The sequence below is a fragment of the Mustela lutreola genome, chromosome 6 (genome assembly GCF_030435805.1).
Source record: "Mustela lutreola isolate mMusLut2 chromosome 6, mMusLut2.pri, whole genome shotgun sequence".
Classification (NCBI taxonomy): Eukaryota; Metazoa; Chordata; class Mammalia; order Carnivora; family Mustelidae; genus Mustela; species Mustela lutreola.
Window position 1 is genome coordinate 90320692 of NC_081295.1, and position 26263 is coordinate 90346954.

The 26263-nt window shown below is 50.9% G+C and overlaps 1 protein-coding gene across 2 annotated transcripts in view; it reads left to right on the top strand.

Moving 5' to 3' along the window:
- The window catches only part of PTK7 (protein tyrosine kinase 7 (inactive)), a 65868-nt gene extending 43042 nt beyond the window's left edge, over positions 1–22826 (top strand). For both annotated transcript variants that reach the window (XM_059178008.1, XM_059178009.1), the window contains exons 6-20: positions 209–357; positions 611–877; positions 2610–2743; positions 2883–3018; positions 3151–3270; positions 4933–5082; positions 5182–5332; positions 5433–5560; positions 6829–7032; positions 7800–7955; positions 8554–8786; positions 9788–9868; positions 19535–19686; positions 21166–21344; positions 21846–22826. In XM_059178008.1, the coding sequence (XP_059033991.1) occupies positions 209–357; positions 611–877; positions 2610–2743; positions 2883–3018; positions 3151–3270; positions 4933–5082; positions 5182–5332; positions 5433–5560; positions 6829–7032; positions 7800–7955; positions 8554–8786; positions 9788–9868; positions 19535–19686; positions 21166–21344; positions 21846–22006 (2401 nt within the window). In that variant the 3' untranslated portion in view covers positions 22007–22826. The remainder of the gene's footprint in view (positions 1–208; positions 358–610; positions 878–2609; positions 2744–2882; positions 3019–3150; positions 3271–4932; positions 5083–5181; positions 5333–5432; positions 5561–6828; positions 7033–7799; positions 7956–8553; positions 8787–9787; positions 9869–19534; positions 19687–21165; positions 21345–21845) is intronic.
- The last annotated feature ends 3437 nt before the right edge of the window (positions 22827–26263 follow it).

Genomic DNA, 26263 nt, shown 5'->3' on the forward strand with positions numbered 1-26263 from the left:
AGGTGGAACACACCTGTGCGCACTCATGAATGAGTACACATGTGCACACACATACTAATGTGGCATGTGGACTTCCTTCTCTCTGTCCTGTTCCTGGCCGATTCCTTCCAGTACCTCTGACCTTTGCAGCATGGGGTTCCATCTCCTTCCCTTCCAGAAGGAGGCCTGTGGGCCTCTTCTTCCAAATAGCAGTCTCTCCTTTTCGCAGCCCCCCGCACCTCCGCAGAGCCACTGTGTTTGCCAATGGGTCCCTGCTGCTGACTCAGGTCCGGCCGCGCAACGCAGGGGTCTACCGCTGCATAGGCCACGGGCAGAGGGGCCCTCCTGTCATCCTTGAGGCCACACTTCACCTGGCAGGTGGGTCCCTGGGTCTGGGGTGCTGAAGCGGGGGCTGCCTTCAACACTGTGGGCACGTGGAGAGTTAGGCTCCTGATTCCACTCAGAAAGCAGCTCGGAGAACAAAGAGAGGAAGAGGATGCTGGGTCCAGGAAGAGGAGAGGCAGTGTTCCAGGGGTTTGTGTTACCAAGGGCCGGAGCTTGCTGTGGGAGAGTGTGAGGTACCAAGACCCATGGTAATCGGGTGGTTTGCCTCCTGCTCCCCTCCCTGCAGAGATTGAAGACATGCTGCCATTTGAGCCACGGGTGTTCACAGCTGGCCGCGTGGAGCGCGTGGCCTGCTTGCCCCCCCAGGGCCTGCCGGAGCCCCGTGTGTGGTGGGAGCATGCGGGAGTCCGGCTGCCCACCCACGGCAGAGTCTTCCAGAAGGGCCATGACCTGGTGTTTGCTGGAACCATCGAGAGTGACGCTGGCGTCTACACTTGCCATGCAGCCAACCTGGCCGGTCAGCGGCGACAGGATGTCAACATCACTGTAGCCAGTGAGCACCTAGGCCCCGTGGGATGAGGCGAGGTTGGAGGGGAGCCCGGGTGCCATGACGAGGCCTTGGTCTCTGGGGGCCATGTGCAAAGGCTTCCCGGATGCTCACCTGATGCCCCCTCAGCTCTGTGTTCTGCACGCTTGGGACTCAGTCAGCTGTTGGAAGGTGATGTTGGGGTTGGGGTTGACCCCGAAAAGTCAGACACAGAAGTTGGGGTGATAGCCCACATGGAAAAACAGTTCTTTGACGGCAGAGCAAGGGTGAGGGCCTGGGATTCCAGAGACCCAGGTCCCACTCTTTCCCCTGCGCATGGAGAGACAAGGTGTGGCAAGCTCCCGTTTTGCCAGGGGTCAGTCTCCTCATCCATAAAATGGAGCTCCTGACCCAGTACTTACCCTACAGGGTGGTCAGAAAGATCAGATATGCTTGCAGTCAGCTGGGAGGTCAGCTGGTGGTTGGCTGTTCCCTGACAGCCTCATTCATATGTCTCGTGGTTGATGGAGATTGCATCTGCTGGGGTGCCTCAGGTGTTGTCCTCTTTATCCCCCGTCGAGGCTGCTACAGCAGGCCTGGGGCCTCCTCAGCCAGGACTGGAAGTCGCAAGGCTTCTCAAGGCAGCCGCTCAGCAGCTCCCCAGCATGACTTCCACTGGTTCTGTGTTGGGCCAGGCCAGTCGCGGGCCCCCCAGACTTGAGGCACGAGAGAAGTAGACTGTCTCTTGATGGGGAAAGTGACAGCAACACGAGTGCAGAGGAACAAGGGACGGGAGAGCTGTGCACGACCATCTTTGCAAACAATCTGCCACCCCAGGTCAGACAGGAAGTCCTTGTAGGGTTTTGAGTCGGAGAGTGACATTCTCGAAAGATCACTCCCCACGGTTCTGAGAAGACCAGAACATTAGGTGCAGGAGTCTGGATGGGGAGCCCAGTTAGTAGATGACTGTAATTCTCCGGGGCAAGTGTTGGAGGGCCTGGAACAGAGCGGTAGTTGTGGAGATGAGAGTGGTGGTCAGACTCAGGATTTTGGGGAGCTCAAGGAGATGGGGTTTGTGTAATGGATGTGATGGGAGGGGCTACAGAGAGGGAAGTCAGCGGTACGTTTGGGCTCTTGCCATTGGCTCTATAGGGGCGGTATTTACTGAGATGGGAAAAGCTGGGATAAACAGGTTCCAGGGGAAGTCCGTTCTCTTTCATACACATAAAGCTCAAGAGGCCTGTTGGATATCCAGTCGGAGATGCCAGTAGGCAGTTGGGCTTGCCAGTCTGAAACTCATGGCGGGGAGGTCAGGAGACAGGGTGTAGGTTTGGGAGTCACGCACTCCTATGGCGTGGAAGGCCACGGACTGGCTGAGATAATTCAGGGAACGAGGGTGGCTAAACCAGAGCAGGGATCTGAGGACGGAGCCATGGGGTGTTTCAGTGCAAGGGTTTGTGGGGCACATGACCGGGGATTGGAATCCTATCTATTAGGTATTAGCACATCACCATTACTATAAATCTCTGTCTTCTCAGCTGTAAAATGGGTATAGGAATATACACGTATGGGGTTTATTGTGACCGCTAACTAAGATCATATTCCAAGGTTGTCCTCACTAAGGGGTTGTTGCACCTTTTGGGGGAGCAGACAGGAGCTTCTGAACTCGGTCGGGTATGGGGTTGGAATTTCGAGGGATTGGATCCTTTGGTCTTGCAGATGTGTTCCTCCATCTTCTCTTCCCTCCCTGTCCCTCTAGCTGTGCCCACGTGGCTGAGGAAGCCCCAGGACAGCCAGCTGGAGGAGGGCAAGCCAGGCTACTTGCATTGCCTGACCCAGGCCACCCCCAAACCCACAGTCATCTGGTACAGAAACCAGATGCTCATCTCAGAGGTGAGAGTGAGGCTGGCTCCTGGAGGGGGCCAGAATCCCCTTCTGGGGCTCTCCTCTGGGATCGGCTCCCCTTGCCCTCCTTCCCCTGAAGATGCTGGTGGGGCTGAGACCTCCCATGGTCCCGTAATGTGTGCCACAGGACTCGCGGTTCGAAGTCTCCAAGAATGGGACCTTGCGTATCAACAGTGTGGAAGTGTATGATGGCACATGGTACCGCTGTGTGAGCAGCACCCCAGCCGGCAGCATCGAGGCCCAGGCCCGCGTCCAAGTGCTGGGTGAGTGCCCGAGAGAGCAAAGGGGAAGGAGCAGCAGGGGACCCCGATCTTCAGGCCTGCCCCAGCTGAGGCCAACTGAGCTGCCTTGCTTCCTCCTCTTGGTGCTCACCTACCCTCCCTCTGCTAAAACAGAAAAGCTCAAGTTCACACCACCGCCCCGGCCGCAGCAGTGCATGGAGTTTGACAAGGAGGCCACGGTACCCTGCTCAGCCACAGGCCGAGAAAAGCCCACTATTAAGTGGATTCGGGCAGGTGGGTACCGGGGGTGCATGGAGTGGGGGCAGGTAGCACAATCCACTGGTCAGATGTGTGCATGTCTGAGAACCAGCGGAGGAGGGCCCAGCACCATGCCAGGAACTGTGGGAAAGACAAGGAGTGTGGGGCTGACCTACAGTCCAGGTAGGAAGAAAGGAGCCAGACACCAGGGAGGTCAGGTTATGGCATTAGAGGTCACAGACAATGACTGAGGCTGCAAGTGACTGGCTTGATCCCAGATGGTGCTGTGAAGTCCTCCCTCTCCCTTCAAAATAGTCATATTTAGACAGAAATGTCATGCGGGCTCCTTTAGAAAGTTTGTGGGGCGGGAGCAATTAGTGCACTCAGTCGGTAGAGCATGGGACTCTTGATCTTGGGGTTGTGAGTTTGAGTCCTGTGTTGGGGGTAGAATTGACTTAGAAATCAAACCTTCAGGGGCACCTGGGTAGCTCAGTTGGTCGGACGTCCGACTCTTGGTCTCAGCTTGTGTCATGATCTTGGAGTCGTGTTATCAGGCTCTGAGCTGGTTGTGGAGTCTGCTTGGGATTCTCTCTCCCGCTTTCCCTCACCCCCTGCTTGGCATGTATACTCTTTCACTCTCTTAAAAAAGAAAAAGAAAGAAAAGGGGGAAAAAATAACTTAAAAAAAAAAAAACTAAGAAAATTTGGGGGGAGAATGCATAATCCTGCTATCCCATCATTTTTGGGTTTGTGCCCTCTTCTTTTTCTATGTATATCTTTCTTTTTGCACATAGCAATTTTATTGAACATGTAATTTTCACTTATTAAACTTACATTGAGTAAGTCATGCTTACTATAGAAAAAGAAGATACAGTTAATTATGTAATTTTATATCCTTTTTAACTTAACGTTATCAAGCATTTTCACATGCTTTTATACATAAACATTGGTTTTGATGATTGTAATAACACTCTGATGATTGGAGTCACTGTAATTTACTTAAATATTCCCTAAATGTTGGAGATTTGGGTTGTTAACCATCCTCCCTCTCTCCCTCTCTGCCTTTCTCACTCTCTCTTTTTATTGCTGCAATAAACATCTTTAAGCCAAAGTTTTTTCTGGATTTGGGTTTATTTCCTTTGGGAGAGAGTCCCAGAAATGGAATAATTACGGATGAAAGGGTATACACGTTTTTGCAACCCTTGCTGTAAATTGCCAAGTTGTCTGTCAAGGGGCTAGACCAGTTTTTACATTTCCACGAGTAGTATGAGTGGAAGAGTAGGACTGCAGGTTTCGGGGAAGAGGTGGGCGCTCTCTGCTCGGGTGGTCAGAGTCAGCTTTCTGTTAAGAGTTGGAGCAGCAAAGGGATCTGAAGCCTGGACGGCTAAGAGCGGGAAGGGATTCTAGAAGTGAGATGTGACAGGCCATGAGGAGGAGGTCAAGGTGAAGTCGGGGCCCCATCGGAAGTTCAGTTTTGCAGGAGGGAGATGTTGTAAGGGCAATGGAAGGAGATGAGACTAAAAAATTGGAAAAGGAACAAGTAACGGGGGGTTCCCAGTGCCTGGCTCAGGAGTTGGGACTTTGAGTCATCAGGAGCAACAGATGACAGACACCTTTTGAGTAGAGGTGGGTGACTGAGCGCACTGCGGTCCCGAGTGACTTGGGTCAAGCCTGTAATTTCCCTTTGTCGCCACCACAGATGGGAGCAGCCTCCCCGAGTGGGTGACAGACAACGCTGGGACCCTGCACTTCTCCAGGGTGACTCGTGATGACGCCGGCAACTACACTTGCATCGCCTCCAATGGGCTGCAGGGCCAGATCCGTGCCCATGTCCAGCTCACTGTGGCAGGTGCGACCGTGGCAGAGCCCTGGGACGGGAGGGCAGCCCACAGCCGGCCAGTCCCACGGCTCACTGCTCCTCGCCCCTTGTTGGGCTCTTCCCATCCAGTTTTCATCACCTTCAAGGTGGAGCCAGAGCGCACGACCGTGTACCAGGGCCACACGGCCCTGCTGCGCTGTGAGGCCCAGGGAGACCCTAAGCCGCTCATTCAGTGGAAGGGCAAAGACCGCATCCTGGACCCCACCAAGCTGGGACCTAGGTAGGGCCCATCTGCTTCCCTAGCCCATCGCACTTCTCCTGCAGCCGGTCTTCCCCAGGAGCTAGAGAGGTGGGTAGCGCTGTGGCTTCTTTCCTGGCAGGATGCAGATCTTCCAGAATGGCTCCCTGGTGATCCATGACGTGGCTCCCGAGGACTCGGGCCGCTACACCTGCATCGCGGGCAACAGCTGTAACATCAAGCACACGGAGGCCCCCCTCTATGTTGTGGGTATGTGCTGGGGAGCTGTGTCCTGTAGAGGAAGTGCTGGGGCCACACTTCTTTCTCATCTTTGTTTTCGTCGGACCCCTGTATACGGAGAACCCTGAAATCCTTTTTTATGTTAGGGGCTGGAATTCAGCTGGCTCTGCTCCCACCATGCTGTGGCATAATGTTGGGTTCCTTGCTGAGCTGTTGCTGATTTAACATTCCACAGCTGGTGTGTGTGTGTGTATGTGTGTGTGTGTGTTGGGAGGGGTGTGTGTGGGGGGTGTAGGGGTGGTCCTCTTGTCCTAAAATGCTTCTTGCCAGGTCTCCTGCAGTGGCTGCACATATCTCTGGGGGAGTGGGGAGGCAGGGAGGGGAGCAGCCCAGGGTGCCGTGGGAAAGTGTTACTATGCCCCGGAGGCCCAGAGAAAAAGATCCATCTGGTAAAAGGCTCTGCCAGGAGTCAGGGACTCGGGGTTTGGGTCTGGTCTCTCCTCACCAGCTCTCTGCCCTTGGAGGTGTTATTTCTGCTCCAGGGGCTTGGTTCTACATCTGTAAGATGAGAGTGGTTTCAATGAGAAGTTCTTAAACTTGTGGTTTAACAGCAGAACCGTTTTTCTAGACAAAATATTCTGTGGAACATTGAATGGATAATAGTGAAATGATAAGGCCTCTTGGTTGAAGTGTTAGGTGTGGGTGGGAGTTGGGAAGTCCTAGTGGTGTCCCTAGTGGGCCTCTCTCCCTGTTTCCCTGATGATTCCTGGCTCCTCTTTCACCATGGGACCCTAGGCCATTGAGAGACCCTAGTCTGGAAGATCCTTTCCGCAAACACGTTCTTGAACGTGTATTCTGTGTCTGGCCATCTGGGATCCTAAATCAGGAATTCCCAAATGCTGCTCTTAAGGGACTGGTTCAAGATACCAAGTCCACTCAGGAAGCTTGTCAGCGATAGCGTGGGTTTGTGTTAGCGTCCTGACAGGTGTGTTTCTTTTTATGTGTGTCCCTGGCCTCACATCTCAGATGCACCCCAGCTTGGGAATCACTGGCTTCAGATCCTTCAGAACTTCTGTGACTTCAGTGGGGCCCTAGGATCCACCCCTTGTTAATTCAGAGACCGTGGTGACCCGCCCTGGTTCTCTGGTTTGGTCAGGCCATTGGGTGTCTGGGAGGTGGTCGTCGACTAGGAGGAGGTGGGAAGGTGGTTGCCTCTGTAGGGTGGGGAGGGGCTGGAGCGAAGGAGGGCTGGGTTGGCCTCAATGGGCCCTGCCCAGACCCCTCTCTGTGTCTCTCAGACAAGCCAGTGCTGGAGGAGTCCGAGGGTCCAGGCAGCCCTCCCCCCTACAAGATGATCCAGACCATCGGGCTGTCTGTGGGTGCTGCTGTGGCCTACATCATTGCCGTGCTGGGCCTCATGTTCTACTGCAAGAAGCGCTGCAAGGCCAAGCGCCTCCAGAAGCAGCCAGAGGGCGAGGAGCCCGAGATGGAGTGTCTCAACGGTGAGGGATGGCCTGTGGCGGCGGGGCGGTGTGCGGGTACTGAGCGCCCCCTGGTGGCCACAGAGAGAGCTGTGGTGCTTGCCTGCCGGGGCTCTAGGCGATCGGGCCCAAACCCCAGCTGGAAGCCTGGAGTTGGCCCATTACCCCGGCCTGGGGAGCTGAGCAGCCTGGTTCACGACCTCCTCATGGGAGGCTCAGGGCCGGCTTCTACCTTGCTGGGCCTGTTTCTCCCTGTGCCGCTAAACCACAAGCACAATTAATACATGCTTTCGTATTTCAGTGGCACACTTGTCTCCTGCCCATTCAGTTCCCCCAGGGACATCGTGCTGGTTCCCCTGCTCCTGCCCTTCTCTCAGAGGCATTGCTCGGTTGCACCTATCCATCTAGGCATTCCAAAGCAGGGCCTGGGTCTCCCTCATTGTACTTCCCCTTTGTGCACGGTTAGGGCTTTGTGCAGTGGAGGCCCCACGAAAGCAAAGCCCCTTAGATTGATGCAGTGTTGAGGGGCCGGTGGGCCAGATAAGGCCTGTGTACCTGGTTCTATCTCAGAGGTAGTAGTCAGCTGTGTCCATCAGTGCTTTTACTCTAAGGGATGCCTGTACCCCACCCCATCAGTTCACCAGTTGGACTGGCCTTTTTTGCGTGGAACACCATGATTGGACCCATTTGATAGAAGGAGAGGTTTGGGGGAGAGAAGTGAGGTGCCCATGGTGGCCAGAGTGTCTAGTCTTATGTTGCTGCCTCCCAACCATGCCTCTTCTTCCCAGGTGGACCTTTGCAGAACGGGCAGCCCTCCGCGGAGATCCAAGAGGAAGTGGCCCTGACCAGCTTGGGCTCCGGTCCTGCGGCCACCAACAAACGCCACAGCACAACTGATAAGATGCATTTCCCGAGGACCAGCCTGCAGGCCATCACCACACTGGGTATGTTGCCTTGGCTGCAGCGGTCACAGCATAATGACAGGACTGTCTGGAGGCTAGGTTAGGGCTGCTGTCTCCAAGGTCCCTAAAACCCAGAGCCTGGGAGCCAGGGGCAGGAAGCAGAGGGGAGATAATCCCAGTGTGTCCCCACACCTGTACACGGCTCACCTCCCTGGCTGTAGTCACTCCCTGTGCCTTATTTACTTGGTGTTTCCTTCAGATTGGCTGCCTTTAAAAACAGAAAAAAACAAAATTAATGCAAGTTAGTGTTGTTCTAGGAAAAAATGTGAGAAGTTACAGATTAGTGGCAGTTAAATTTTTTCTGAGGATACGTTAAAACATGGAGCTATTAACATGTTTATTAAGAGCCTCCTAAAATTCTCACACCAGCCATCCTTTGGAAAATGCTGGTGTGAGAATGCTATGAAGCCCAGGGCAGGGCGGGGAGTGGTTTGCTTAGGGTTGCCCCTCAGGTGGATGGGTGGGGTGCAGCCAAGACTCCCCTCTGGTGACAGAGGGGCAAGGCACCCCCCCCACCACCCCGGGAGGAGCTTCCCTGCTGGGGTGAGAGCAGCTGGCTGACCCAGACGTGTACCCACAGGGAAAAGTGAGTTTGGGGAGGTGTTCCTGGCGAAGGCGCAGGGCGTTGAGGAGGGGGTGGCAGAGACCCTGGTGCTTGTGAAGAGCCTCCAGAGCCGAGACGAGCAACAGCAGCTGGACTTCCGGAGGGAGTTCGAGATGTTCGGGAAGCTGAACCATGCCAATGTGGTGCGGCTCCTGGGGCTGTGCCGGGAAGCCGAGCCCCACTACATGGTGCTGGAGTACGTGGACCTGGTATGCTGGGGGGGGCCCTGCCGGTTTGGGGGTGTGCACCACGGAGCCTTGTCTCATGTTGTGTCAGCTTGCTGGGAGACGCTTGCCCCCGGGGACACTCAGCCGCCTGTCCCTGCTAGCTCTCCGACACCTGCCGTTCCTTGACTGAACGGCACCTTGACTGGTGCTCCCTCCTTCCTGTCTGCCGGCCCCCGTGTGTGGGGCTGGTCCCCAGCTTCTCACTCTGCACACCACCCAGATGCATCCCAGGTCTCCTTCCTGGACTCATGTTTTCTTCCGTTTGTCATTTTTCCTTCTCTGCCGGGCTCATCACCCCCCTGAGAATAAAACTTAGCAGACCCGGCTTTCCTTCTTGGAAATCCTTCCTGGCATCCTCTCCCCTCTGGGGCACCAGTGTTAGCCCCATTGCCAGCCTTCTCTTTCCATCTCACCTGTCACGCCTGGAGCTGCCCCATACTCTGAATTCCCCAACCCCTTGATCCCCTAACCTTTACTCCCTTGGTCCTCAGGCTGCTGCTCGTTACATCCTCGGGTCGGCTGGAGAGAGGGGGAGCAGTCCTCCTCCTTGCCACTGGCAAGCCCTTATGAGTATTTTATATATGTTTCTGCCGCTACTGCTCCCTCAGTATATTTCTTAGGTGATAAACCCCCAGAGGACAGAGATGTCCTTTCAGGGGTCTGTGATGGTTAGGAGCTGTGTTCTCCACTTGATTCCCTGAAGGCAGGAGTCTTGTCACCTGCCTGTCTGGGGCTCTGCCAAGGGTAGGAATGGCAGTCCTGCTGTCTCTGTGACTGAGAGAGCTTCTAGGAGCCATCTCTTATATATTTTTAAAATTCCCACTGGACTTCCCCCAGTGGAGGGGGAGCTGGCCGGGGTGGGTGTACAGGGCCAGGGGTTCTCTCCTGCTCAGCTGGGTGTTCTGGAAGCCCCTGATGGGTTTAATGCTTTGGAGAGAACAGTTGGCCTCTGACCTGACAGAAGTGCTCGGCTTTTCCCTTAGGGAGACCTCAAACAGTTCCTGAGGATTTCCCAGAGCAAGGATGAAAAACTGAAGCCACAGCCCCTCAGCACCAAGCAGAAGGTGAGGACAGGGCGGGAGAGGTCCTCAAGGGTGGGTCAGGATCAAGGGCCATCTTGGTGACAGAGGTGCCGCTGATGGAATGTTCCCTGCGGACAAGGCAGGACTTTACATACATTATCTTAACCATCACAATAGTCCTCGGAAACAAATGTCATTAGCCCCATTTTGCAGATAAAGAAACCGAGGCTTTGAGAGGTTAAGGGACTTGTCACAGATCTTGTAACTGTGAAATGCCTTTGTGTTGCCACACGGTGCCTTCGTTTGGAAGGGCTGCTCTTCACCCTTGCCGAGTAGGAGGACATCGGCTCCTGTAGTGAGCGCTGAGCTGGGGGAGCGGTGAGGGCCGGGCAGGGTGGGCTGTGGCCCCCCAGAGTGTTTCGTCAGCTTCTGAGCGTGGATGACTTCCGTGAAAGGGCCACTCATGTTTTGCCCACTGTGGTTTTCACACTTTCACTCGGGCTGCGGGCTGCCCGCAGCATTTCCTTCCACTTCTGCCTTCTGGGCCCAGATATCTGGCCGGGGGCCCCACAGTGAAGACCTGACTTGAAATAGTGATATAGGGAAAGTTTGCCTACTACCCTCTGCCCACCTCAGACGATTCCTTCTGTGGCCCAGCTCTTCTGCCCACAGCCTCCTTCCCTCCCCTCTGAAATGGGGCTGCCTCCTTCTCTGGGCCTGGGCATCCCAATACCAAGCTGACAGCAGAGTCACCTCAGAGATGAGTCACAGCTCAGGGCAGGTAGGTAGCTAGGAGGCTAGGGCCCTCCCTCCCAGGTGATGGTTCCTTGCCTTGTAGGCCCACCAAGCTCACAGATTCTGGGGGCAGGGCAGACATGCATGGCTGTTCGATAAGTTAGGGAAATGGGACCCATCACCCGGGTTCTCTCTGGGAAAGTCACTCTGCACCCCCAGGCTAACTTCCTCGTAGTTGTAGGTGAATTTAGTGAGGCCCACACAGGACAGGGGACCTGGCCCCACATCACCCACAGCCGGCCTCCTGACACCAGGCCCCGGCTCTATCCCCAAGAAGCAGCAGCGACTGTCTGCAGTGGCTGTAGATGGAAAGCTGGGGGACAGTGTGTGCCCCTCCCACTAAGGAGTGTGTCAGGACATGCAAGGAGCCAGTGAGTCTCTACTGAACCAGTCCCGGACCCTAGCAGGGTTGCAGAACGGAAACTGCCAGGCATCCTTAGGGCATCTAAGATCTAGTGGGGGAGCTTGGGAAAATGAATATGGCGAGTGCCTTACAGACTTCAGGGACGACACAGAAAGTGAGTGAGAGACAGAAATTAAGAAACACTGAAGACCTCCACATCCTTTAGGTGGACACATGGTGTGGTTAACAAAGAGGGTTTCCTGGGGTGCCTGGGTGGCTCAGTTGTAAAGGGTCTGCTCAGGTCATGATCCCGGGGTCCTGGAATCAAGCCCCATGTTGGGCTCTCTGCTCAACCAGGAGTCTGCTTCTCCCTCTCCAATTCCCCCTGCTTGTGTTCTCTCTCTCGCTGTCTCTCTCTCAAATAAATAAGTAAAATCTTTAAAAAAAAAAAAAAAAAAAGAAGGTTTCCTGGTCGAAAAAGCAGTTTGAGTTCAGTTCTCAAGGAGAGGAAGTAGTTGAATGGCAGGAAGGGGATGGCTTCAGGATAGAGGGGAGTCAGGTAGTTTTCTTGGGGACCAGGACATAGGCAGGCAGAACAGGAAATCAATTACCTCTGTCACATGACCTAAAGGACTCTCTTTGGCTGAAAGTCATTATCACCTGTGCTAAAGATCTGTCCTCCATTTTTCACCCCTAGCATCGTAAATCTGATGGGGGAGCTTTCACAAGTCGTGTTCCGCACAGTCTCAGGACAATATTCAGCATCAAATGGGAAGTGGGGTTTGCGTAAAATAAAAAATGCAGGTTCTAGACCGAGGGGATAGAAATGTCTTAGGGTGGGGTCTGAGGACCTACATTTTTCAAACAGGCTCTCCAGCTGATTTTTTTTTTTTTTTTAAGATTGATTCATTGATTGATTGATTTGAGAGAGAGCAAAAAAACACAAGCAGGGGGAGCAGTAGAGGGAGAGGAAGAAGCAGGCTCCACACTGAGCAGGGAGCCCAATGCAGGGCTCTATCACAGGGCCCCAGGACTATGACCTGAGCTGAAGATAGACACTTTACCATCTGAGCCACCCAGACACCCCTAAAGTCATACTTTCAAAATACTGTATTTGATACACTTGGTATTTCCTATCTTATTTTTTTTAACCTACTAAATTGATTCTGATACCCATGTGGATCTTCATTAGTAACTTGAAAAATCCCCCCAAATGGAGATTGCATGAAAATGTAACTTAGTAGGAAGGATCTACTAAAATCATAGATACTTTCTTGTACTAATAATCTAGTGAGCTGTTACACCACTTTCTAGTCTTAGGATTCTAGGGGAATAGAAGGAGGAAGAGTTAGTTTGCAAGGGGTGGTGGGATGGTAGGCAGGGTGTCCCCTGGTCGCGTGGAATTGGAACCAGAGTGCCTAGCTGGCATGCGTGGGCTGCAGGAAGCCCCGGGAGAATTTTAGGACCGCAGCGGGATAGCGCTGGAAATCAGACATAGGCCCTGGGTGTTGGCATAATTAGAGATAATGCATGTTTTGAGTCGCTAATGAGGTGATGGAGATTTTGAAATCTGGGGGCCATAACCTGTGACTCGTCTGTGGGTCCTGGCAAGCTAAGGACAGGACCAGGAGCAGGTTCAGCTTAGCACGCCTTGAGGACAGCGGTATGTGCAGTCAGATGCTGCAGGGGTTAGACAGAACGTGGGCAAGCCCTGAGGCTGGCATGTTGGTTGTGTAGATAGGTCCTTGTGTGGTGGTGGCTTGGGTCAGTGGTTCTGAAGAATTTCTGGCCATGATGGAAATAGTTTATAGCTGCCGCTGTCCAGTGTGGTAGTCACTAGCCTCATGGGGCTACTGAGCATTTAGAATGTTCTAGAGTTACTGAGGAACTGAATTCTTTTTTTTTTTTTTTTTTAAAGACTTTACCCATTTATTTGACAGACAGAGATCACAAGTAGGCAGAGAGGCAGGCAGAGAGAGATGAGGAAACAGGCTTTCTGCCAAGCAGAGAGCCCTATGCGGGGCTTGATACCAGGACCCTGGGATCATGACCTGAGCCAAAATCAGAGGCTCTAACCCACTAAGCCACCCAGGCGCCCCGAGGAACTGAATTCTTAATTTCATTAAGTTTTAATTCACTTAAGGAGCCGCACAGGGCGAGGGGCTACTGATTTGGACAACAAGGGTTTAGACCATTGTTTCACTTTTTTTTTTTTCCCCTGATGTTAACGAAGTATAGTTTTATGTAACTTTATAACGTGTTCTGCATTCAGTTTGCTTTTTCCTGAACCATTTCTCAAACTCACTGAAGCCCCGGTGTCAGGCTCCTGCTCAGCGGGGAGTCTGCTTCTCCCTCTCCCTCTGCTGCTCCCTGCTACCCTTACCCTCCCCCCAAATAAAATATGTAAAAAATATTTTAAAAAATAGTTTTAAGGGGCGCATGGGTGGCTCAGTGGGTTAAGCCGCTGCCTTCGGCTCAGGTCATGATCTCAGGGTCCTGGGATCGAGTCCCGCATCGGGCTCTCTGCTCAGCAGGGAGCCTGCTTCCTCCCTCTCTCTCTGCCTGCTTCTCTGCCTACTTGTGATCTCTGTTTGTCAAATAAATAAATAAATCTTAAAAAAAGAAAAAAAATAGTTTTAAAAGAGTCACATGCTCTACCTGAGCCAGCCAGGGGCCCCATTTTCAGGTCTTTGAGGAGCCTCCATACTATTTTCCAGAATGGCTGCACCAATTTACATTCCCATCAACAGTGCACAAGAGTTCCTCTTTCTCCACACTCTTGCCAACATTTGTTACTTCTTGTCTTTTTGATACTAGCCATTCTGACAGGTGTAAGGTGGTATCTCACTGTGGTTTTGATTTGCGTTTCCTTGATGATGAGTGATGTTGAACACCTTCTTATGTATCTGTTGGCCATCTGGATGTAGACCATTATTTTTATTTTATTTTTTGAAAGATTTTATTTATTTGAGAGAGAGAGCATGAGAAGGGAGAAGGTCAGAGGGAGAAGCAGACTCCCCGCTGAGCAGGGAGCCTGATGCGGGGACTCGATCCTGGGTCTCCGGGATCATGACCTTAGCGGAAGGCAGTTGCTTAACCAACTGAACCCCCCTCACCTAGACACCCCTAGACCTATTTTTAAAACTTTTCTTGACTGAGAGCCAGTTGCCACAAAAACACATTTTGTATCACAAGCCATCACATGCGTGTATATGTACATATTTTAATGAAAACTGTTTTATGAATGACATTTACCCTTACTATTAGGTACTCTGATATTTCTTATTCCATTTAAAAGTTTTATTGCTAGTTAAGATGGACTGAATTGGTTTCATGACATACTAACAGGTGGTGACCACAAGTTCGCAAGCCACCCGTGGAGGCAGGGCGCCGACAGGGATGTCACTGGCCAGTGCACACAGACTGAGATCTGTCTTTGGAGTGACCCCCATCCTTGGTGTGCGGGTTTGGTTCTTCTGCCAACTTTTCCGTGACCCTGGGAGCCAGGCCAGTGAAGCAGCTCAGAGGCAGCCAGGGATGCTATAGGGTCTGTAGGGTCTGTCTGTAGCCAGCACCTCACCCCGGGGCTTGCCGATGAGCAGACAGCCCTTCCTGTGCCCCCATCACCATCACCTGGGAGGGAGAGATGTGATGCAGGAGAGGCAGCTGCGGTATTAAGGAAAGAGCTAGGCTCTGGCATTGGGTGGGGGTGGTACAAAGCCTGGATTGGGACTGTGGGTAAACTGAGGATGGCCCCCACCCTACAGAGTGCAAGCAGGAGAGGCAGCCAGCCTCGCTCAGGGCTCGGCACACAGTAGGGACTCGACACGCTCCTGTGCCCTTTTCTCTGATTAGGTGCTCTCCTCCTTGCAGCAGGCCATCTGCTACTCCCATGCACTAGTTTGCCCTTCGCAACATCAAGAGCATAGAAGGAGATTGCCAGGATGCCTGGGGGACTCAGTCAGCTAAGCGTCTACCCTTGGCTCAGGTCATGATCCCAGGCTCTGGGATAGAGTTCTGCATCTAGCTCCTTGCTCACTGGGGAGTCTGCATCTCCCTCTGCCCACCGCTCCCCCTGCTTGTGCTCTGTCTCTGACAAATAAAGAAATAAAATCTTAAGAAGAAAAAGCAGATCAACCATAATCTTTGTAGCTTTTTTCCTTTTTTAAGATTTTCATTTATTTGAGAGAGAGAGAGAAAATGAGCAAGGTAGCGGGAGGTACGGGGGGAGAGCGAGAGAAACACGCTCCCCCACCGAGCAGGGAGCCTGACTCAGGGCTTGATCCCCAGACCCTGAGATTATGACCAGAGCCAAAGGCAGATGCATAATCAACTGAGCCACCCAGGCGTCCCTATGAGCTACTGTCATTATTGGCCCACACATGGGCTGCTTTTACTTAGTGTTATTTTAAAATTTTTATTTACTTACTTATTTATTTTAAAGATTTTATTTATTTATTTAACAGAGAGAGACACAGTTTAAGAGAGAGAGAGAGAACACAAGCAGGGGGAGTCGGGGAGGGAGAAGCAGGCTTCCCGCTAAGCAGGGAGTCCAGTGCGGGTCTTCATCCCAGGACCCTGGGATCATGACCTGAGCCAAAGGCAGATGCTTAACAGCTAAGCCATCCAGCACCCACTTAGTGTTATTTTTTGTGTTTATTGACAATTTTTGTGTGTGTCTGTGTTTAATAAGTTTTATTTTGATATTTCAAGCTTCAAAGAGTGCAGGATTAATTCAAGGAACTTGTACAAACCATTTACCGAGATTCTGTCGTTTGCATTTTGCCCCATTGACTTTATCTTTTTCTCTCCATGGGTACATGGATATTAGTTTCATGCATTTATTTATTTATTTATTTATTTATTTACTTGAGATTTTATTTATTGATTTGACAGAGATCACAAGTAGGCAGAGAGGCAGACAGAGAGAGAGGAAGAGAAGCAGGCCTCCTGCCGAGCAGAGAGCCCGATGCGGGGCTCGATCCCAGGACCCTGGGATCATGACCCTAGCTGAAAGCAGAGGCTTTAACCCACTGAGCCACCCAGGCGCCCCCTCATGCATTTATTTTTTCCCTGAACCACCTGAGATAAATTGGAGACAGACTTTTGACCTTTCACAATCAGATATATGTAGAACGATATCACGGGACCTTGATTACTATTTCTGTGCTGACATCAGTTGCTGGCCACATTCTGATCTTCACCTCTCTACGATGGCATTCCTCGGTGGCTGACTTCTCCCTTATGGTCCTGTATGGACCCATATGCCCGGAGAAACACACAGCTGGCCAGTGACTTGTTGAATAATCTTTCCCAGGGACTGTTTTTCATTTGTTTGCTTTGTTTTTTTTTGTTTGTTTGTTTAATTTTATTTATTCATGAGAGAGAGAGAGGGAAGCAGAAGAAGCAGGTTCCCCACTGAGCAGGGAGCCCAATGTGAGACTTGATCCTAGGACCCCAGGATCATGACCTGAGCTGAAGGCAGACAATTAACCATGTGAGCCACCCAGGCGCCCCAAGTTTGCTTTGTTTTTATATACGAGGAAATGCTTCAGATCATATGTGTCCCCAGTGGTTGCTCCTGAGGTTTGCATATAAGGCGACAGAGGGGCTGCGGATCTTTCAAGCACTCTTCTGGCCTTCTGCTTTTCCCTGTGGGCATGGACCACCTTCTTCCTGGTGGCAGCAACCCTCTGCAGATACAGTTCTCATCTCCCCTCCAGACTGCCCTCTTGCTGAGAACCCCGTCCTCCTGTGCCTACTATATTCCACTGGCGCCCAGTGGTGTGTGGTACACAGTAGGTGCTCAGTATTTGTTCAGTGCATTGATACATACTTTGAAAATGTTACTATAACTGAATTGTAATTCCATTTAATATGTTACATCATATATATGACATCATACAGATGGCTCGACTTTTTTTTTTTTAAGATTTTATTTATTTATTTGACGGGGAGAGATACAGCAAGAGAGAGAACACAAACAGGTAGAGTGGGAGAGGGAGAAGCAGGCCTCCCGCTGAGTGGGGAACCCCATGTGGGGCTGGATCCCAGGACCCGGGGATCATGACCTGAGCCAAAGGCAGATACTTAACAGCTGAGCCACCCAGGCACCCCAATGGCTTGATGTTTTAAAAAGGATATCAGTGAAAAATATCCCCCACTGTCTTACACTTTGGAAAATAATTTCACACTATTTTGTAGAGCTAGAGATACTCTTAGTCCATGACACTTGCCTTAGCATCTTAAAGAACTTGTGCATGTAGGGGCACCTGGGTGGCTCAGTGGGTTAAAGCCTCTGCCTTCGGCTCAGGTCGTGATCCCAGGGTTCTGGGATCGAGCCCCACATCAGGCTCTCTGCTCAGCATGGATCCTGCTTCCTCCTCTCTCTGCCTGCCTCTCTGCCTACTTGTGATATCTCTCTCTCTGTCAAATAAAATAAAATCTTAAAAAAAAAAAACACAAAACCCTCGTGCACATGTACCCATCAGAACAGTCATAGCAGCCCTGTTCTTAGAAGAACTAGAAAAAAATAAAACAAACACAAATATCCATTGGTATTGGAATAAATGAGTTGTGGCATATTCCTGCTGAAAAGGGACAGAGTACAGTGGTCCCTGCAAAAAAAAGGCTGAATCTCACAGTGTTGTATGAAAGGGTCAAGGCACAAAAATGTAGGCATTCTGTATGCTTCCAGCTTTGTCCGGTTCCAGAACAGCAATACTAAGTTCTGTTGTTTAGGAATGTATGTGGCAGTGGTAAAACTATAAAGAACGGCCAAGAAGCGATTATAGAAGTTGGGATAGAGGTTACCTCTGAGCGGGAGAGTACATATGATAAGGAAGGAGGCTTTCTGGCTTCGGGGATTCTGGTGTCATTAGATTTTGTTTCTATTTGTTTACTTAGTGAGAGTTGCCTGGGTGTGAGCATTATAATTATTTCTGGAAGTGTATATATATTTTACAGATTCTTCTATATGCAATTCAGAATTTTTTTTTTTTTTTTTTTTTTTTTTTTTAAAGATTTTTTATTTATTTATTTGACAGAGAGAGATCACAAGTAGGCAGAGAGGCAGGCAGAGAGAGAGAGGAGGAAACAGGCTCCCTGCTGAACAGAGAGCCCGATGCGGGACTCGATCCCAGGACCCTGAGATCATGACCTGAGCCGAAGGCAGCGGCTTAACCCACTGAGCCACCCAGGCGCCCGCAATTCAGAATTTAAATAGTAATAATGGGCACCTGGGTGGCTCAGTCAGTTGAGTGTCTACCTTTGACTCAGGTCATGATCATGATCTCAGGGTCCTAGGATCAAGTCCCACATCGGGCTCCCTGCTCAATGGGGAGCCTCTCCCTCTCCACCCCCGCAATTTGTGTGTTCTCTCTCTTGCTCTATCTCAGATAAATAAATAAAATCTTTATTAAAAAAAATTTTTTTTTTAAGATTTTTATTTACTTGACAGACAGCAAGAGAGGGAACACAACCAGGGCAAGTGGGAGAGAGAGAGAAGCAAGCTTCCTGCTGAACAGGAAGCCCGACTCGGGCCTTGATCCCAGGACCCTGGGATCATGACCTGAGCGGAAGGCAGACGCTTAGCCAACTGAGCCACTCAGGCATCTTATTTCCCTACTTTTTTCTACCCCGTAGTCCCCAATTCCTTTCCTTGGGGGCAACGAGTTATACATGTATGTACATTCACACACACACACACACACACACACACACACACATTTTGTTGTTGTTTTGTTCTATACACTGCTGGAGGAAAATTCATGATTTTGAAGTAAAAAGGAACAACCCATAAACATATAAACTATGATTACTGCCCAGTTCTTTTCTTCCCCTCTCCCCTTTTAAGAAGATTTATTTGGGGTGTCTGGGTGGCTCAGTCTGTTAAGCCTCTGCTTTTGGCTGGGGTCGTGATCCCAGGGTCCTGGGATTGAGCCTTGCATTGGGCTCCCTGCTCGGTGGGGGGCCTGCCTCTCCCTCTTCTCCCTTCTCATGCTCTCTCTTACAGTCTCTCTCTCTCTCTCAAATCAAAAAATCTTTTAAAAATGCCTTAAAAAGATTTATTTATTTCAGAAAGAGAGTGTGTGTGACCATTGGGGAGAAAATTTCAAGCAGATTCCCCACTGAGCTGAGCCCAAAGCAGGGCTCGACGTGGGGCTCAAACTCCCAGCCCTGAGATCTTAACCTGAGCTGAAACCAAGAGTCTGTTGCTTGACCGACTTCGTCCCCCAGGCACCACCTGCCCAGTTATGTTTCACCCAACAAGGGGTCACTGTTTGGTCTCCCTACCCCATGTGCCATTTATCCCATCTAACACCTGCTGTGTGCCAGAGTGGTTCCAAGAGCATAATTTCATTTAGCTCAGTTCTTCTAACAAGCCAGTGAGATAGGTGCTGTTAGTAGCCGCATTTTACAGAGAAGGAAAGCGAGGCTGTTGTATCTTTGCTTTGGGGCTTCCTATGCATCACGCTGATGGCATTGAGACCTCACCAAGGGTTGTGCCAAAGACAGTCCTCTTGATCTCTAGTCCTGGGCTGCTCTGACAGGCCCCTTTCTCGCTGCAGGTGGCACTGTGCACCCAGGTGGCCCTGGGCATGGAGCACTTGTCCAACAATCGTTTTGTGCACAAGGACCTGGCCGCTCGGAACTGCCTGGTCAGCGCCCAGAGACAGGTGAAGGTGTCGGCCCTGGGGCTCAGCAAGGACGTGTACAACAGGTAGAAGGGCCCCAGTTGGGTATGGCGAGGGGCAGACGGCGGGTGGGGCTTGGGGGTATGTGGGAAAGGGCTTAGCATCCACTTGACCTAAGGCTGAAGGGCTTGAGAGGGGACAGAGCCTCCCCATCCTTTCTTCAAAGGTGCCGCAGCCTTCCTAGCCAGTGGGCCCTGACGCTTAGACATTATCTCTGTTAACCATTTTTAAAATAACTAATCAAACTTTATAACAGTTCATGTATAATTTAGCCATTCATACGGTTCCCTCTGCAACTTCCTGAATTCGGTAATCACTGTATTGAAGCCCAGTGCTTCGAGCTCAGCAGCGGTGGCCAGGGACTGCCCTGGGGTGCCAGGAAACACCGCACAGCCTCTTGGGGACCTCTCTGAGGGTCACTCTGGCTCTGCGCCACCACAGCGCGTCTGGCTGTTAGCTTGAGTCCTAATTGGTTTATTGCTAGTAAAGCTTTCGAAGTTTTTTCTCCATTTAACGTGTTCTTGTTTTTTTACATTTTGTTTTAAACAGAAAAATATATGATTGTTAGCTTTTAAAACTACTAATGTTGAGGCAAATTTTAATTCTTTTTAAAAAATTTTATTTGTTCGGGACGCCTGGGTGGCTCAGTTGGTTAAGCAGCTGCCTTCGGCTCAGGTCATGATCCCAGCGTCCTGGGATCGAGTCCCACATCGGGCTCCTTGCTCAGCGGGGAGCCTGCTTCTCCCTCTGCCTCTGCCTGCCATTCTGTTTGCCTGTGCTTGCTCTCTCCCCCTCTCTCTCTCTGATAAATAAATAAAATCTTAAAAAAAAAAATTTATTTGTTCATTAGAGAGGGAGAGAGAGCACGAGGAGGGAGAGTGGGAGAGGGAGAAGCAGGATCCCTGCTGAGCAGAGAGCCCGATGCGGGGCTCGATCCTAGGACCCTGAGATCATGACCTGAGCTGAAGGCAGATGCTTAAGCGACTGAGCCACCCAGGCACAACCACCCCCCCCCCCGCCTTTTTTTTTAAGCTTTAAATTTTGATTCTTTTTTTTTTTTTTTTTTTAAAGATTTTATTTATTTATTTGACAGAGAGAAATCACAAGTAGATGGAGAGGCAGGCAGAGAGAGAGAGGGGAGCAGGCAGAGAGAGCCCGATGCGGGACTCGATCCCAGCACCCTGAGATCATGACCTGAGCCGAAGGCAGCGGCTTAACCCACTGAGCCACCCAGGCGCCCCTAAATTTTGATTCTTAATGGAATTTTTAGGCACCAGTCACCACATGGATGCCTCTAAATTTTCATCCAGCATACCCCCATGCTCAGCCTAAATGCTACCAATTTCTCTGAATGCCTTGCTGGAGAAAAGCTGGGTTCTAGCCTGGGTATGAGAGCCAGGTCTGGGATGAGGTTGGGATCTCAGGCCGTGTGACCCATTGTACCCCCTGGTACTCCGTGGGCCATGAGGCCCCGCCCCATGCCTGTGCATGTTTCTTTCCCATAGTGAGTACTACCACTTCCGCCAGGCCTGGGTGCCACTGCGCTGGATGTCCCCCGAGGCCATCCTGGAGGGTGATTTCTCCACCAAGTCGGATGTTTGGGCGTTTGGCGTGCTGATGTGGGAAGTGTTCACCCACGGAGAGATGCCCCACGGCGGGCAGGCGGATGATGAAGTTCTGGCCGGTAGGCAGTTTGTGTTTCTGAAGGATGATTCCAGATAATTGCCAGGTGCAGGGTCTGCTCAGGGTCCCGGGGCCCACCAAGCCTGCCTCACTTCCCAGGGCTGGTATTAGTAGGTGTCCAGATATGGCTACCCCAGCTGAAATACTGATTAAGTAATACTTTGGTACCGGTTGGTAAATAGTCCTTGATCCCAGTGCCCAGTCCAGCTACTCTGACGCCTGCCCGTTGACCCCACTTTGGTCCTCATGCATTGGGTGCCTCCTGTGGACCCTGCCCTCACCAGCCAGAGAGAGCTGGGGCCAGGATCACAGGAGCCATCACCTTTGATTACAAGATACTTCCCGTATGCCCCTTGCTGGACTCAGTGCCCATGTACCACTCACTGGCCAGTGCCTCTGACCCCGAGTCGCCCTCGTGTGGCTGCTTGGGGAACTATGGGCTCCACTGGGTAGGACAGGTGTTGAAATGTTTTGACCAAGACTCCATCCATCTTCCCTGCAGACTTGCAGGCTGGAAAGGCTAGACTCCCACAGCCTGAGGGCTGCCCTTCCAAGCTCTACCGCCTGATGCAACGCTGCTGGGCCCTCAGCCCCAAGGACCGGCCGTCCTTCAGCGAGATTGCTAACACCTTGGGAGACAACCCTGCAGACAGCAAGCCGTGAGGAAGGAGCCCAGGCAGGCTGTGCCTCAGGATGGCATGGGCAGGGGAGGATTTCTTCCCACAGCATGATGGGCAAGATCCCTGTCTTCCTTGGCCCCAGGAGCCCTGCCCTGGGACCACAGGCACTATTAAGGTCTGGGCAGGGCCTGGACTTTCCTCCTCTCCCTCATCCTCAGCTCTGGGGAGGCTGATTCAGACCCAGACTAAGTGACTAGGGCCTTGAGCTGGGCAGCCTTCTCTGCCACTCCTTCCCCCATCAGGGACAGTGTGGGTACCTCAGGTAACCCCAATTTCTGGCCTGGGTCTCCTCCCATTGACCAGGTCCAGTTCTGCCACTCACCTGCCAAGTTGGCCCAGGGAGGGCTAGGCTGGAGATGAGCCGGGTCTGAGGGGAGTTCCTTAATATACTCAAGTATCTGGATAGTTCTGGTCCCTGGGGCCCACCCTGGACTCTGCACCAGGATTATGGAGGATGCGCCAGTGAATCCTCCCCGCCCCGTGGACTTGTGCACACTGACCCAGACCCATGCCTCCTCCTCACCCTTCTCTCCTTTCCTCATCCTAAGTGCCTGGCAGATGAAGGAGTTTTCAGGAGCTTTTCACACTATATAACCCGCCCTTTTTGTATGCACCGTGGGCGGCTTTTGTATGTACTTGCAGCGTGGGGTGGGGGGCATGCGAGGGAGGGGTGGGCCCTGGAGGAGGTGGGAGGGTGGGCCACCCCTGCCTCACACCTTTATTGTTGTTGTTGTTTGTTTGTTTGTTTTGTTTTATTTTGTTTTTTAACACTCGCTGCTCTCAATAAAGAAGCCTTTTTTACAGCCTGCTTCTGATGCTCATTCCCTGCCCTTGCCCATGGATGGTGTCCCTTTGTCCCTCACTTATCAGAAGTGTCCATGTGCTGTCATGAAGTCTTGTGGGGTTTGGACGGGAATGACAAGTAGACACTGGCCTTTCTCTCTGGTTCACGGGGCGTTGAGAATATGGGCCTGGAGGATGCGAAGCCACTTCTTGTCCCTGTGACCCTCTGTTGCTCTCTGACTGCCAACTACTTATTCTTTGCTGGTTGGCTTAATCCTCCTGCTCAGGTGGGGAGGGTAGAAAGTGGGGAGTCTGGGAGCAAGTTAGAGTTGGATTGGAGAAGGAGTTAATGATGGATTCAGGTCTCTGAATCCCTGTACGACTCTTGGAGAGAGAGCCAAGCAGGTAGAACAGAGCAGAGGGATAGTGCCTGATGCCTCATGGATGCCCTTGCTGAGGGCACTCAACTGGTTTGATTCTCAACCCTTTGTTAGTTAATTAGTTAGTTAGACTTAGTGTCATCAGTCATACTCTGCCTTATTCCAGTAACTTCAGCCTGGTTCCCCATCCAAGAGAAAATCCATAACTCAGTCTTAACTATGAAATTTCTCTGGTTCCTTCAATTCCTCATCACACTTCTCATTAATGAAAATAACATCTAATATGTATTGGATACCTGTGTAATGCCAGTGACTTTGCTAAGCACTTAACGTGCATTATCCCATTGAATCTCTGCAACTAGTCTAGAGCCAGATATTATTGTTCTCATTTCTCGGATTAGGAAACTGAAACTCAGAGTGGTTGGGTAGTTTCCCCAAGGTCGCACAGCCAGTAAGTGAACCACTTACTCGTTGATATACAGTGTGTTATAGCCCACAGATGTGTTGGAGTGAAAAAAAGATTTAAGAACAATTTTTCTAGAACATTGTTTTACAAAGTGTGGGTTGCAGCTGGCATTCAACAAAGAATGAAATGGGGCACCTGGGTGGTTCAGTCAGTTAAGCGTCTGCCTTCAGTTCAGGTCATGATCCTGGGGTCCTGGGATCCAGTGCCATGTTGGGCTCCCTGCTCAGCAGGGGTCTGCTTCTTCCTCTCTGTGCTCTCTCTCAAGGAAATACATAAATATCTTAAAAAATAAAATAAAATAAAAAGAATGAAACAATAGAAACTATCAGAGTACATTGGATACCTTAAGGGTAAGTGTTCTTTTACAAAATGTGATATTGAATATGTTTGTGTGTCTTGGATTATGTCAGCTCTTGGGGTGGCGATGCTGTATAATAAGCCCCTAAATTTCAGTTCTTACAACAATTTATTTTTGTCACGCATAAATCTGCAGGTTGGCGAGGTTCAGCTGATCTTGGCCGGACCTGGTGGAGTTGAGCTGGGCTTGGCTCCAGGCTGTAGGTCTGGCCTGGGTCTCCTCTGTGGGCCCCAGAGCATGCTCTGCTGCAGGGCACTAATATAAGGGGTCCTGCCGGATCCCACATGGACATATGTAACCATGAGTCTATTAACATTTCATTGGCCAAAGCAGGTCACATGTTGAAACCCAACATCAAAACCAGGAAGAGATAATGTAGAGTCACATGGCAAAGATGTTGGATGTGTAATTCCACTCAAAGTGTGAAGAATTGGGAGCAGCGATCTAATTCACCATAAGTCATGATGTAAAATGAGTTCTTAAGTGTGGGTTGTGCTTGGAAGTACTAGGAAGATACAAGTACTCTAGAAGGCCAAGCACTAACCCTCCTCTCGCTCCTGGTCTTCCTTAACGGCTCGGCCACTGCTAACACTGCTCATCACATCTACTTTTTCAGACTCTCCTCTCTTGACTTTGGCATTGGTATGCTGTCTCTACCTTCTGCCTGCCTGCCCCAGAGCCAGCTGTTCTGGTTTCTCTCCTTGGCTTTGTCTCTCCATGTGCTCACCCTCAGGAATCTTGTCTCATCTCCTGGGGCTTTAATTGGCCCTTCGGTGTGCATAATTCCCAGAGTATTAGCTCAGATTCTAGTTTCACCCTCAAGCTGCAGACACACACTCCCCATTTCCTGCAGGTCATTTTGCACTGCCTGCTTTCCAGGGCCCTCACTGAACTCTCTCTCACAACCTTGCTTCTCCAGCCAGGGCCTCTTTTTCTGTCAATGGTACTGATTTGGGGGTGATGGTCATCCTACTTCCATCCATTGTGAGTCCTCCTCTCTGTGCACCCCCTCCCCTGTGTAGCCCATCATCAGAATCCATTTATTCTACCACTACCCTGTTTCTTTTTCTTTTTTTTTTTTTAAGATTTTATTTATTTATTTGACAGACAGAGATCACAAGTTGGCAGAGAGGCAGGCAGAGAGAGAGAGAGAGGAAGGGAAGCAGGCTCCTTGCTGAACAGATAGCCTGATGTGGGGCTTGATCCTAGGACCCTGGGATCATGACCTGAGCTGAAGGCAGAGGCTTTAACCCACTGAGCCACCCAGGCGCCCCCCTACCGTTTCTATCTTTGTTTAATTTTAAGAGAAAAAAACAAGGGCGCCTGGGTGGCTCAGTGGGTTAACCCTCTGCCTTCGGCTCAGGTCATGATCTCAGGGTCCTGGGCTCGAGCCCCGCATCAGGCTCTCTGCTCAGCAGGGAGCCTGCTCCCCCCTCTCTCTCTGCCTGCCTCTCTGCCTACTTGTGACTTCTCTCTGTCATATAAATAAATAGAATATTTTTTTAAAAAAAGAAAAAAAAACATTAAAAAAATAATGATCATGGAAGAAGTAAAATGGTACAGACTTATAGAAAGCAAAACAAACACTCCTCTCTCTCCAACTGTACTCTCCAGTGGGAAGCACTAGTAGTGTCTGGAGTGTGGCTTTGCAGACTTTCCCTGGGCACACTGAGTCAACAACCTCTTTTCCTTATTCTCTCTAACGCTACCATCGCCACAAGATCTCTTCTCCACAAAGAGTCCTTGTGTAAAGCTTAATTCCAAATGCCAACACTTAGAGTGGTAGTTTTTGGTTTTCTTTTCTTTCTTTTTTTCTTGTGTGTGTGATAAGTCATTTTTTAAAGCAATCCTTAATTTTTGTTCTGGTATAACTTGGGTGATAAAAATCTGGAGAAAGAAAGAAAGGTCAAGGTGAGAATGGTGTATCTGCGGCATCTGGCTGGCATTCTGATGCCCCTCTGGAGGTCCTTCATGTCTGGGGTGGACATGAGCTCCCGTCTTCCACGGGGGCTACTGTGATACAGGCCTTATCGGAGAAGTACCAAACTCACATTCCAGAGAGGCCAGGCCAGGCACTTATCTGAGCTCAGTGAGCTGTGTGGAGCCTATAGTGAACCTGAGAGCAGAGGTGTCTGCTATGGCCCCTGCTCAGTTTAGGTCAAGGCTCTAGTGCTCTTAGGGGTGCCAGACCCGGAGTTAGACAAGACCAACAAAACATATCTGTGAGCTACTTCTTGATTTTTGCCTTTATTC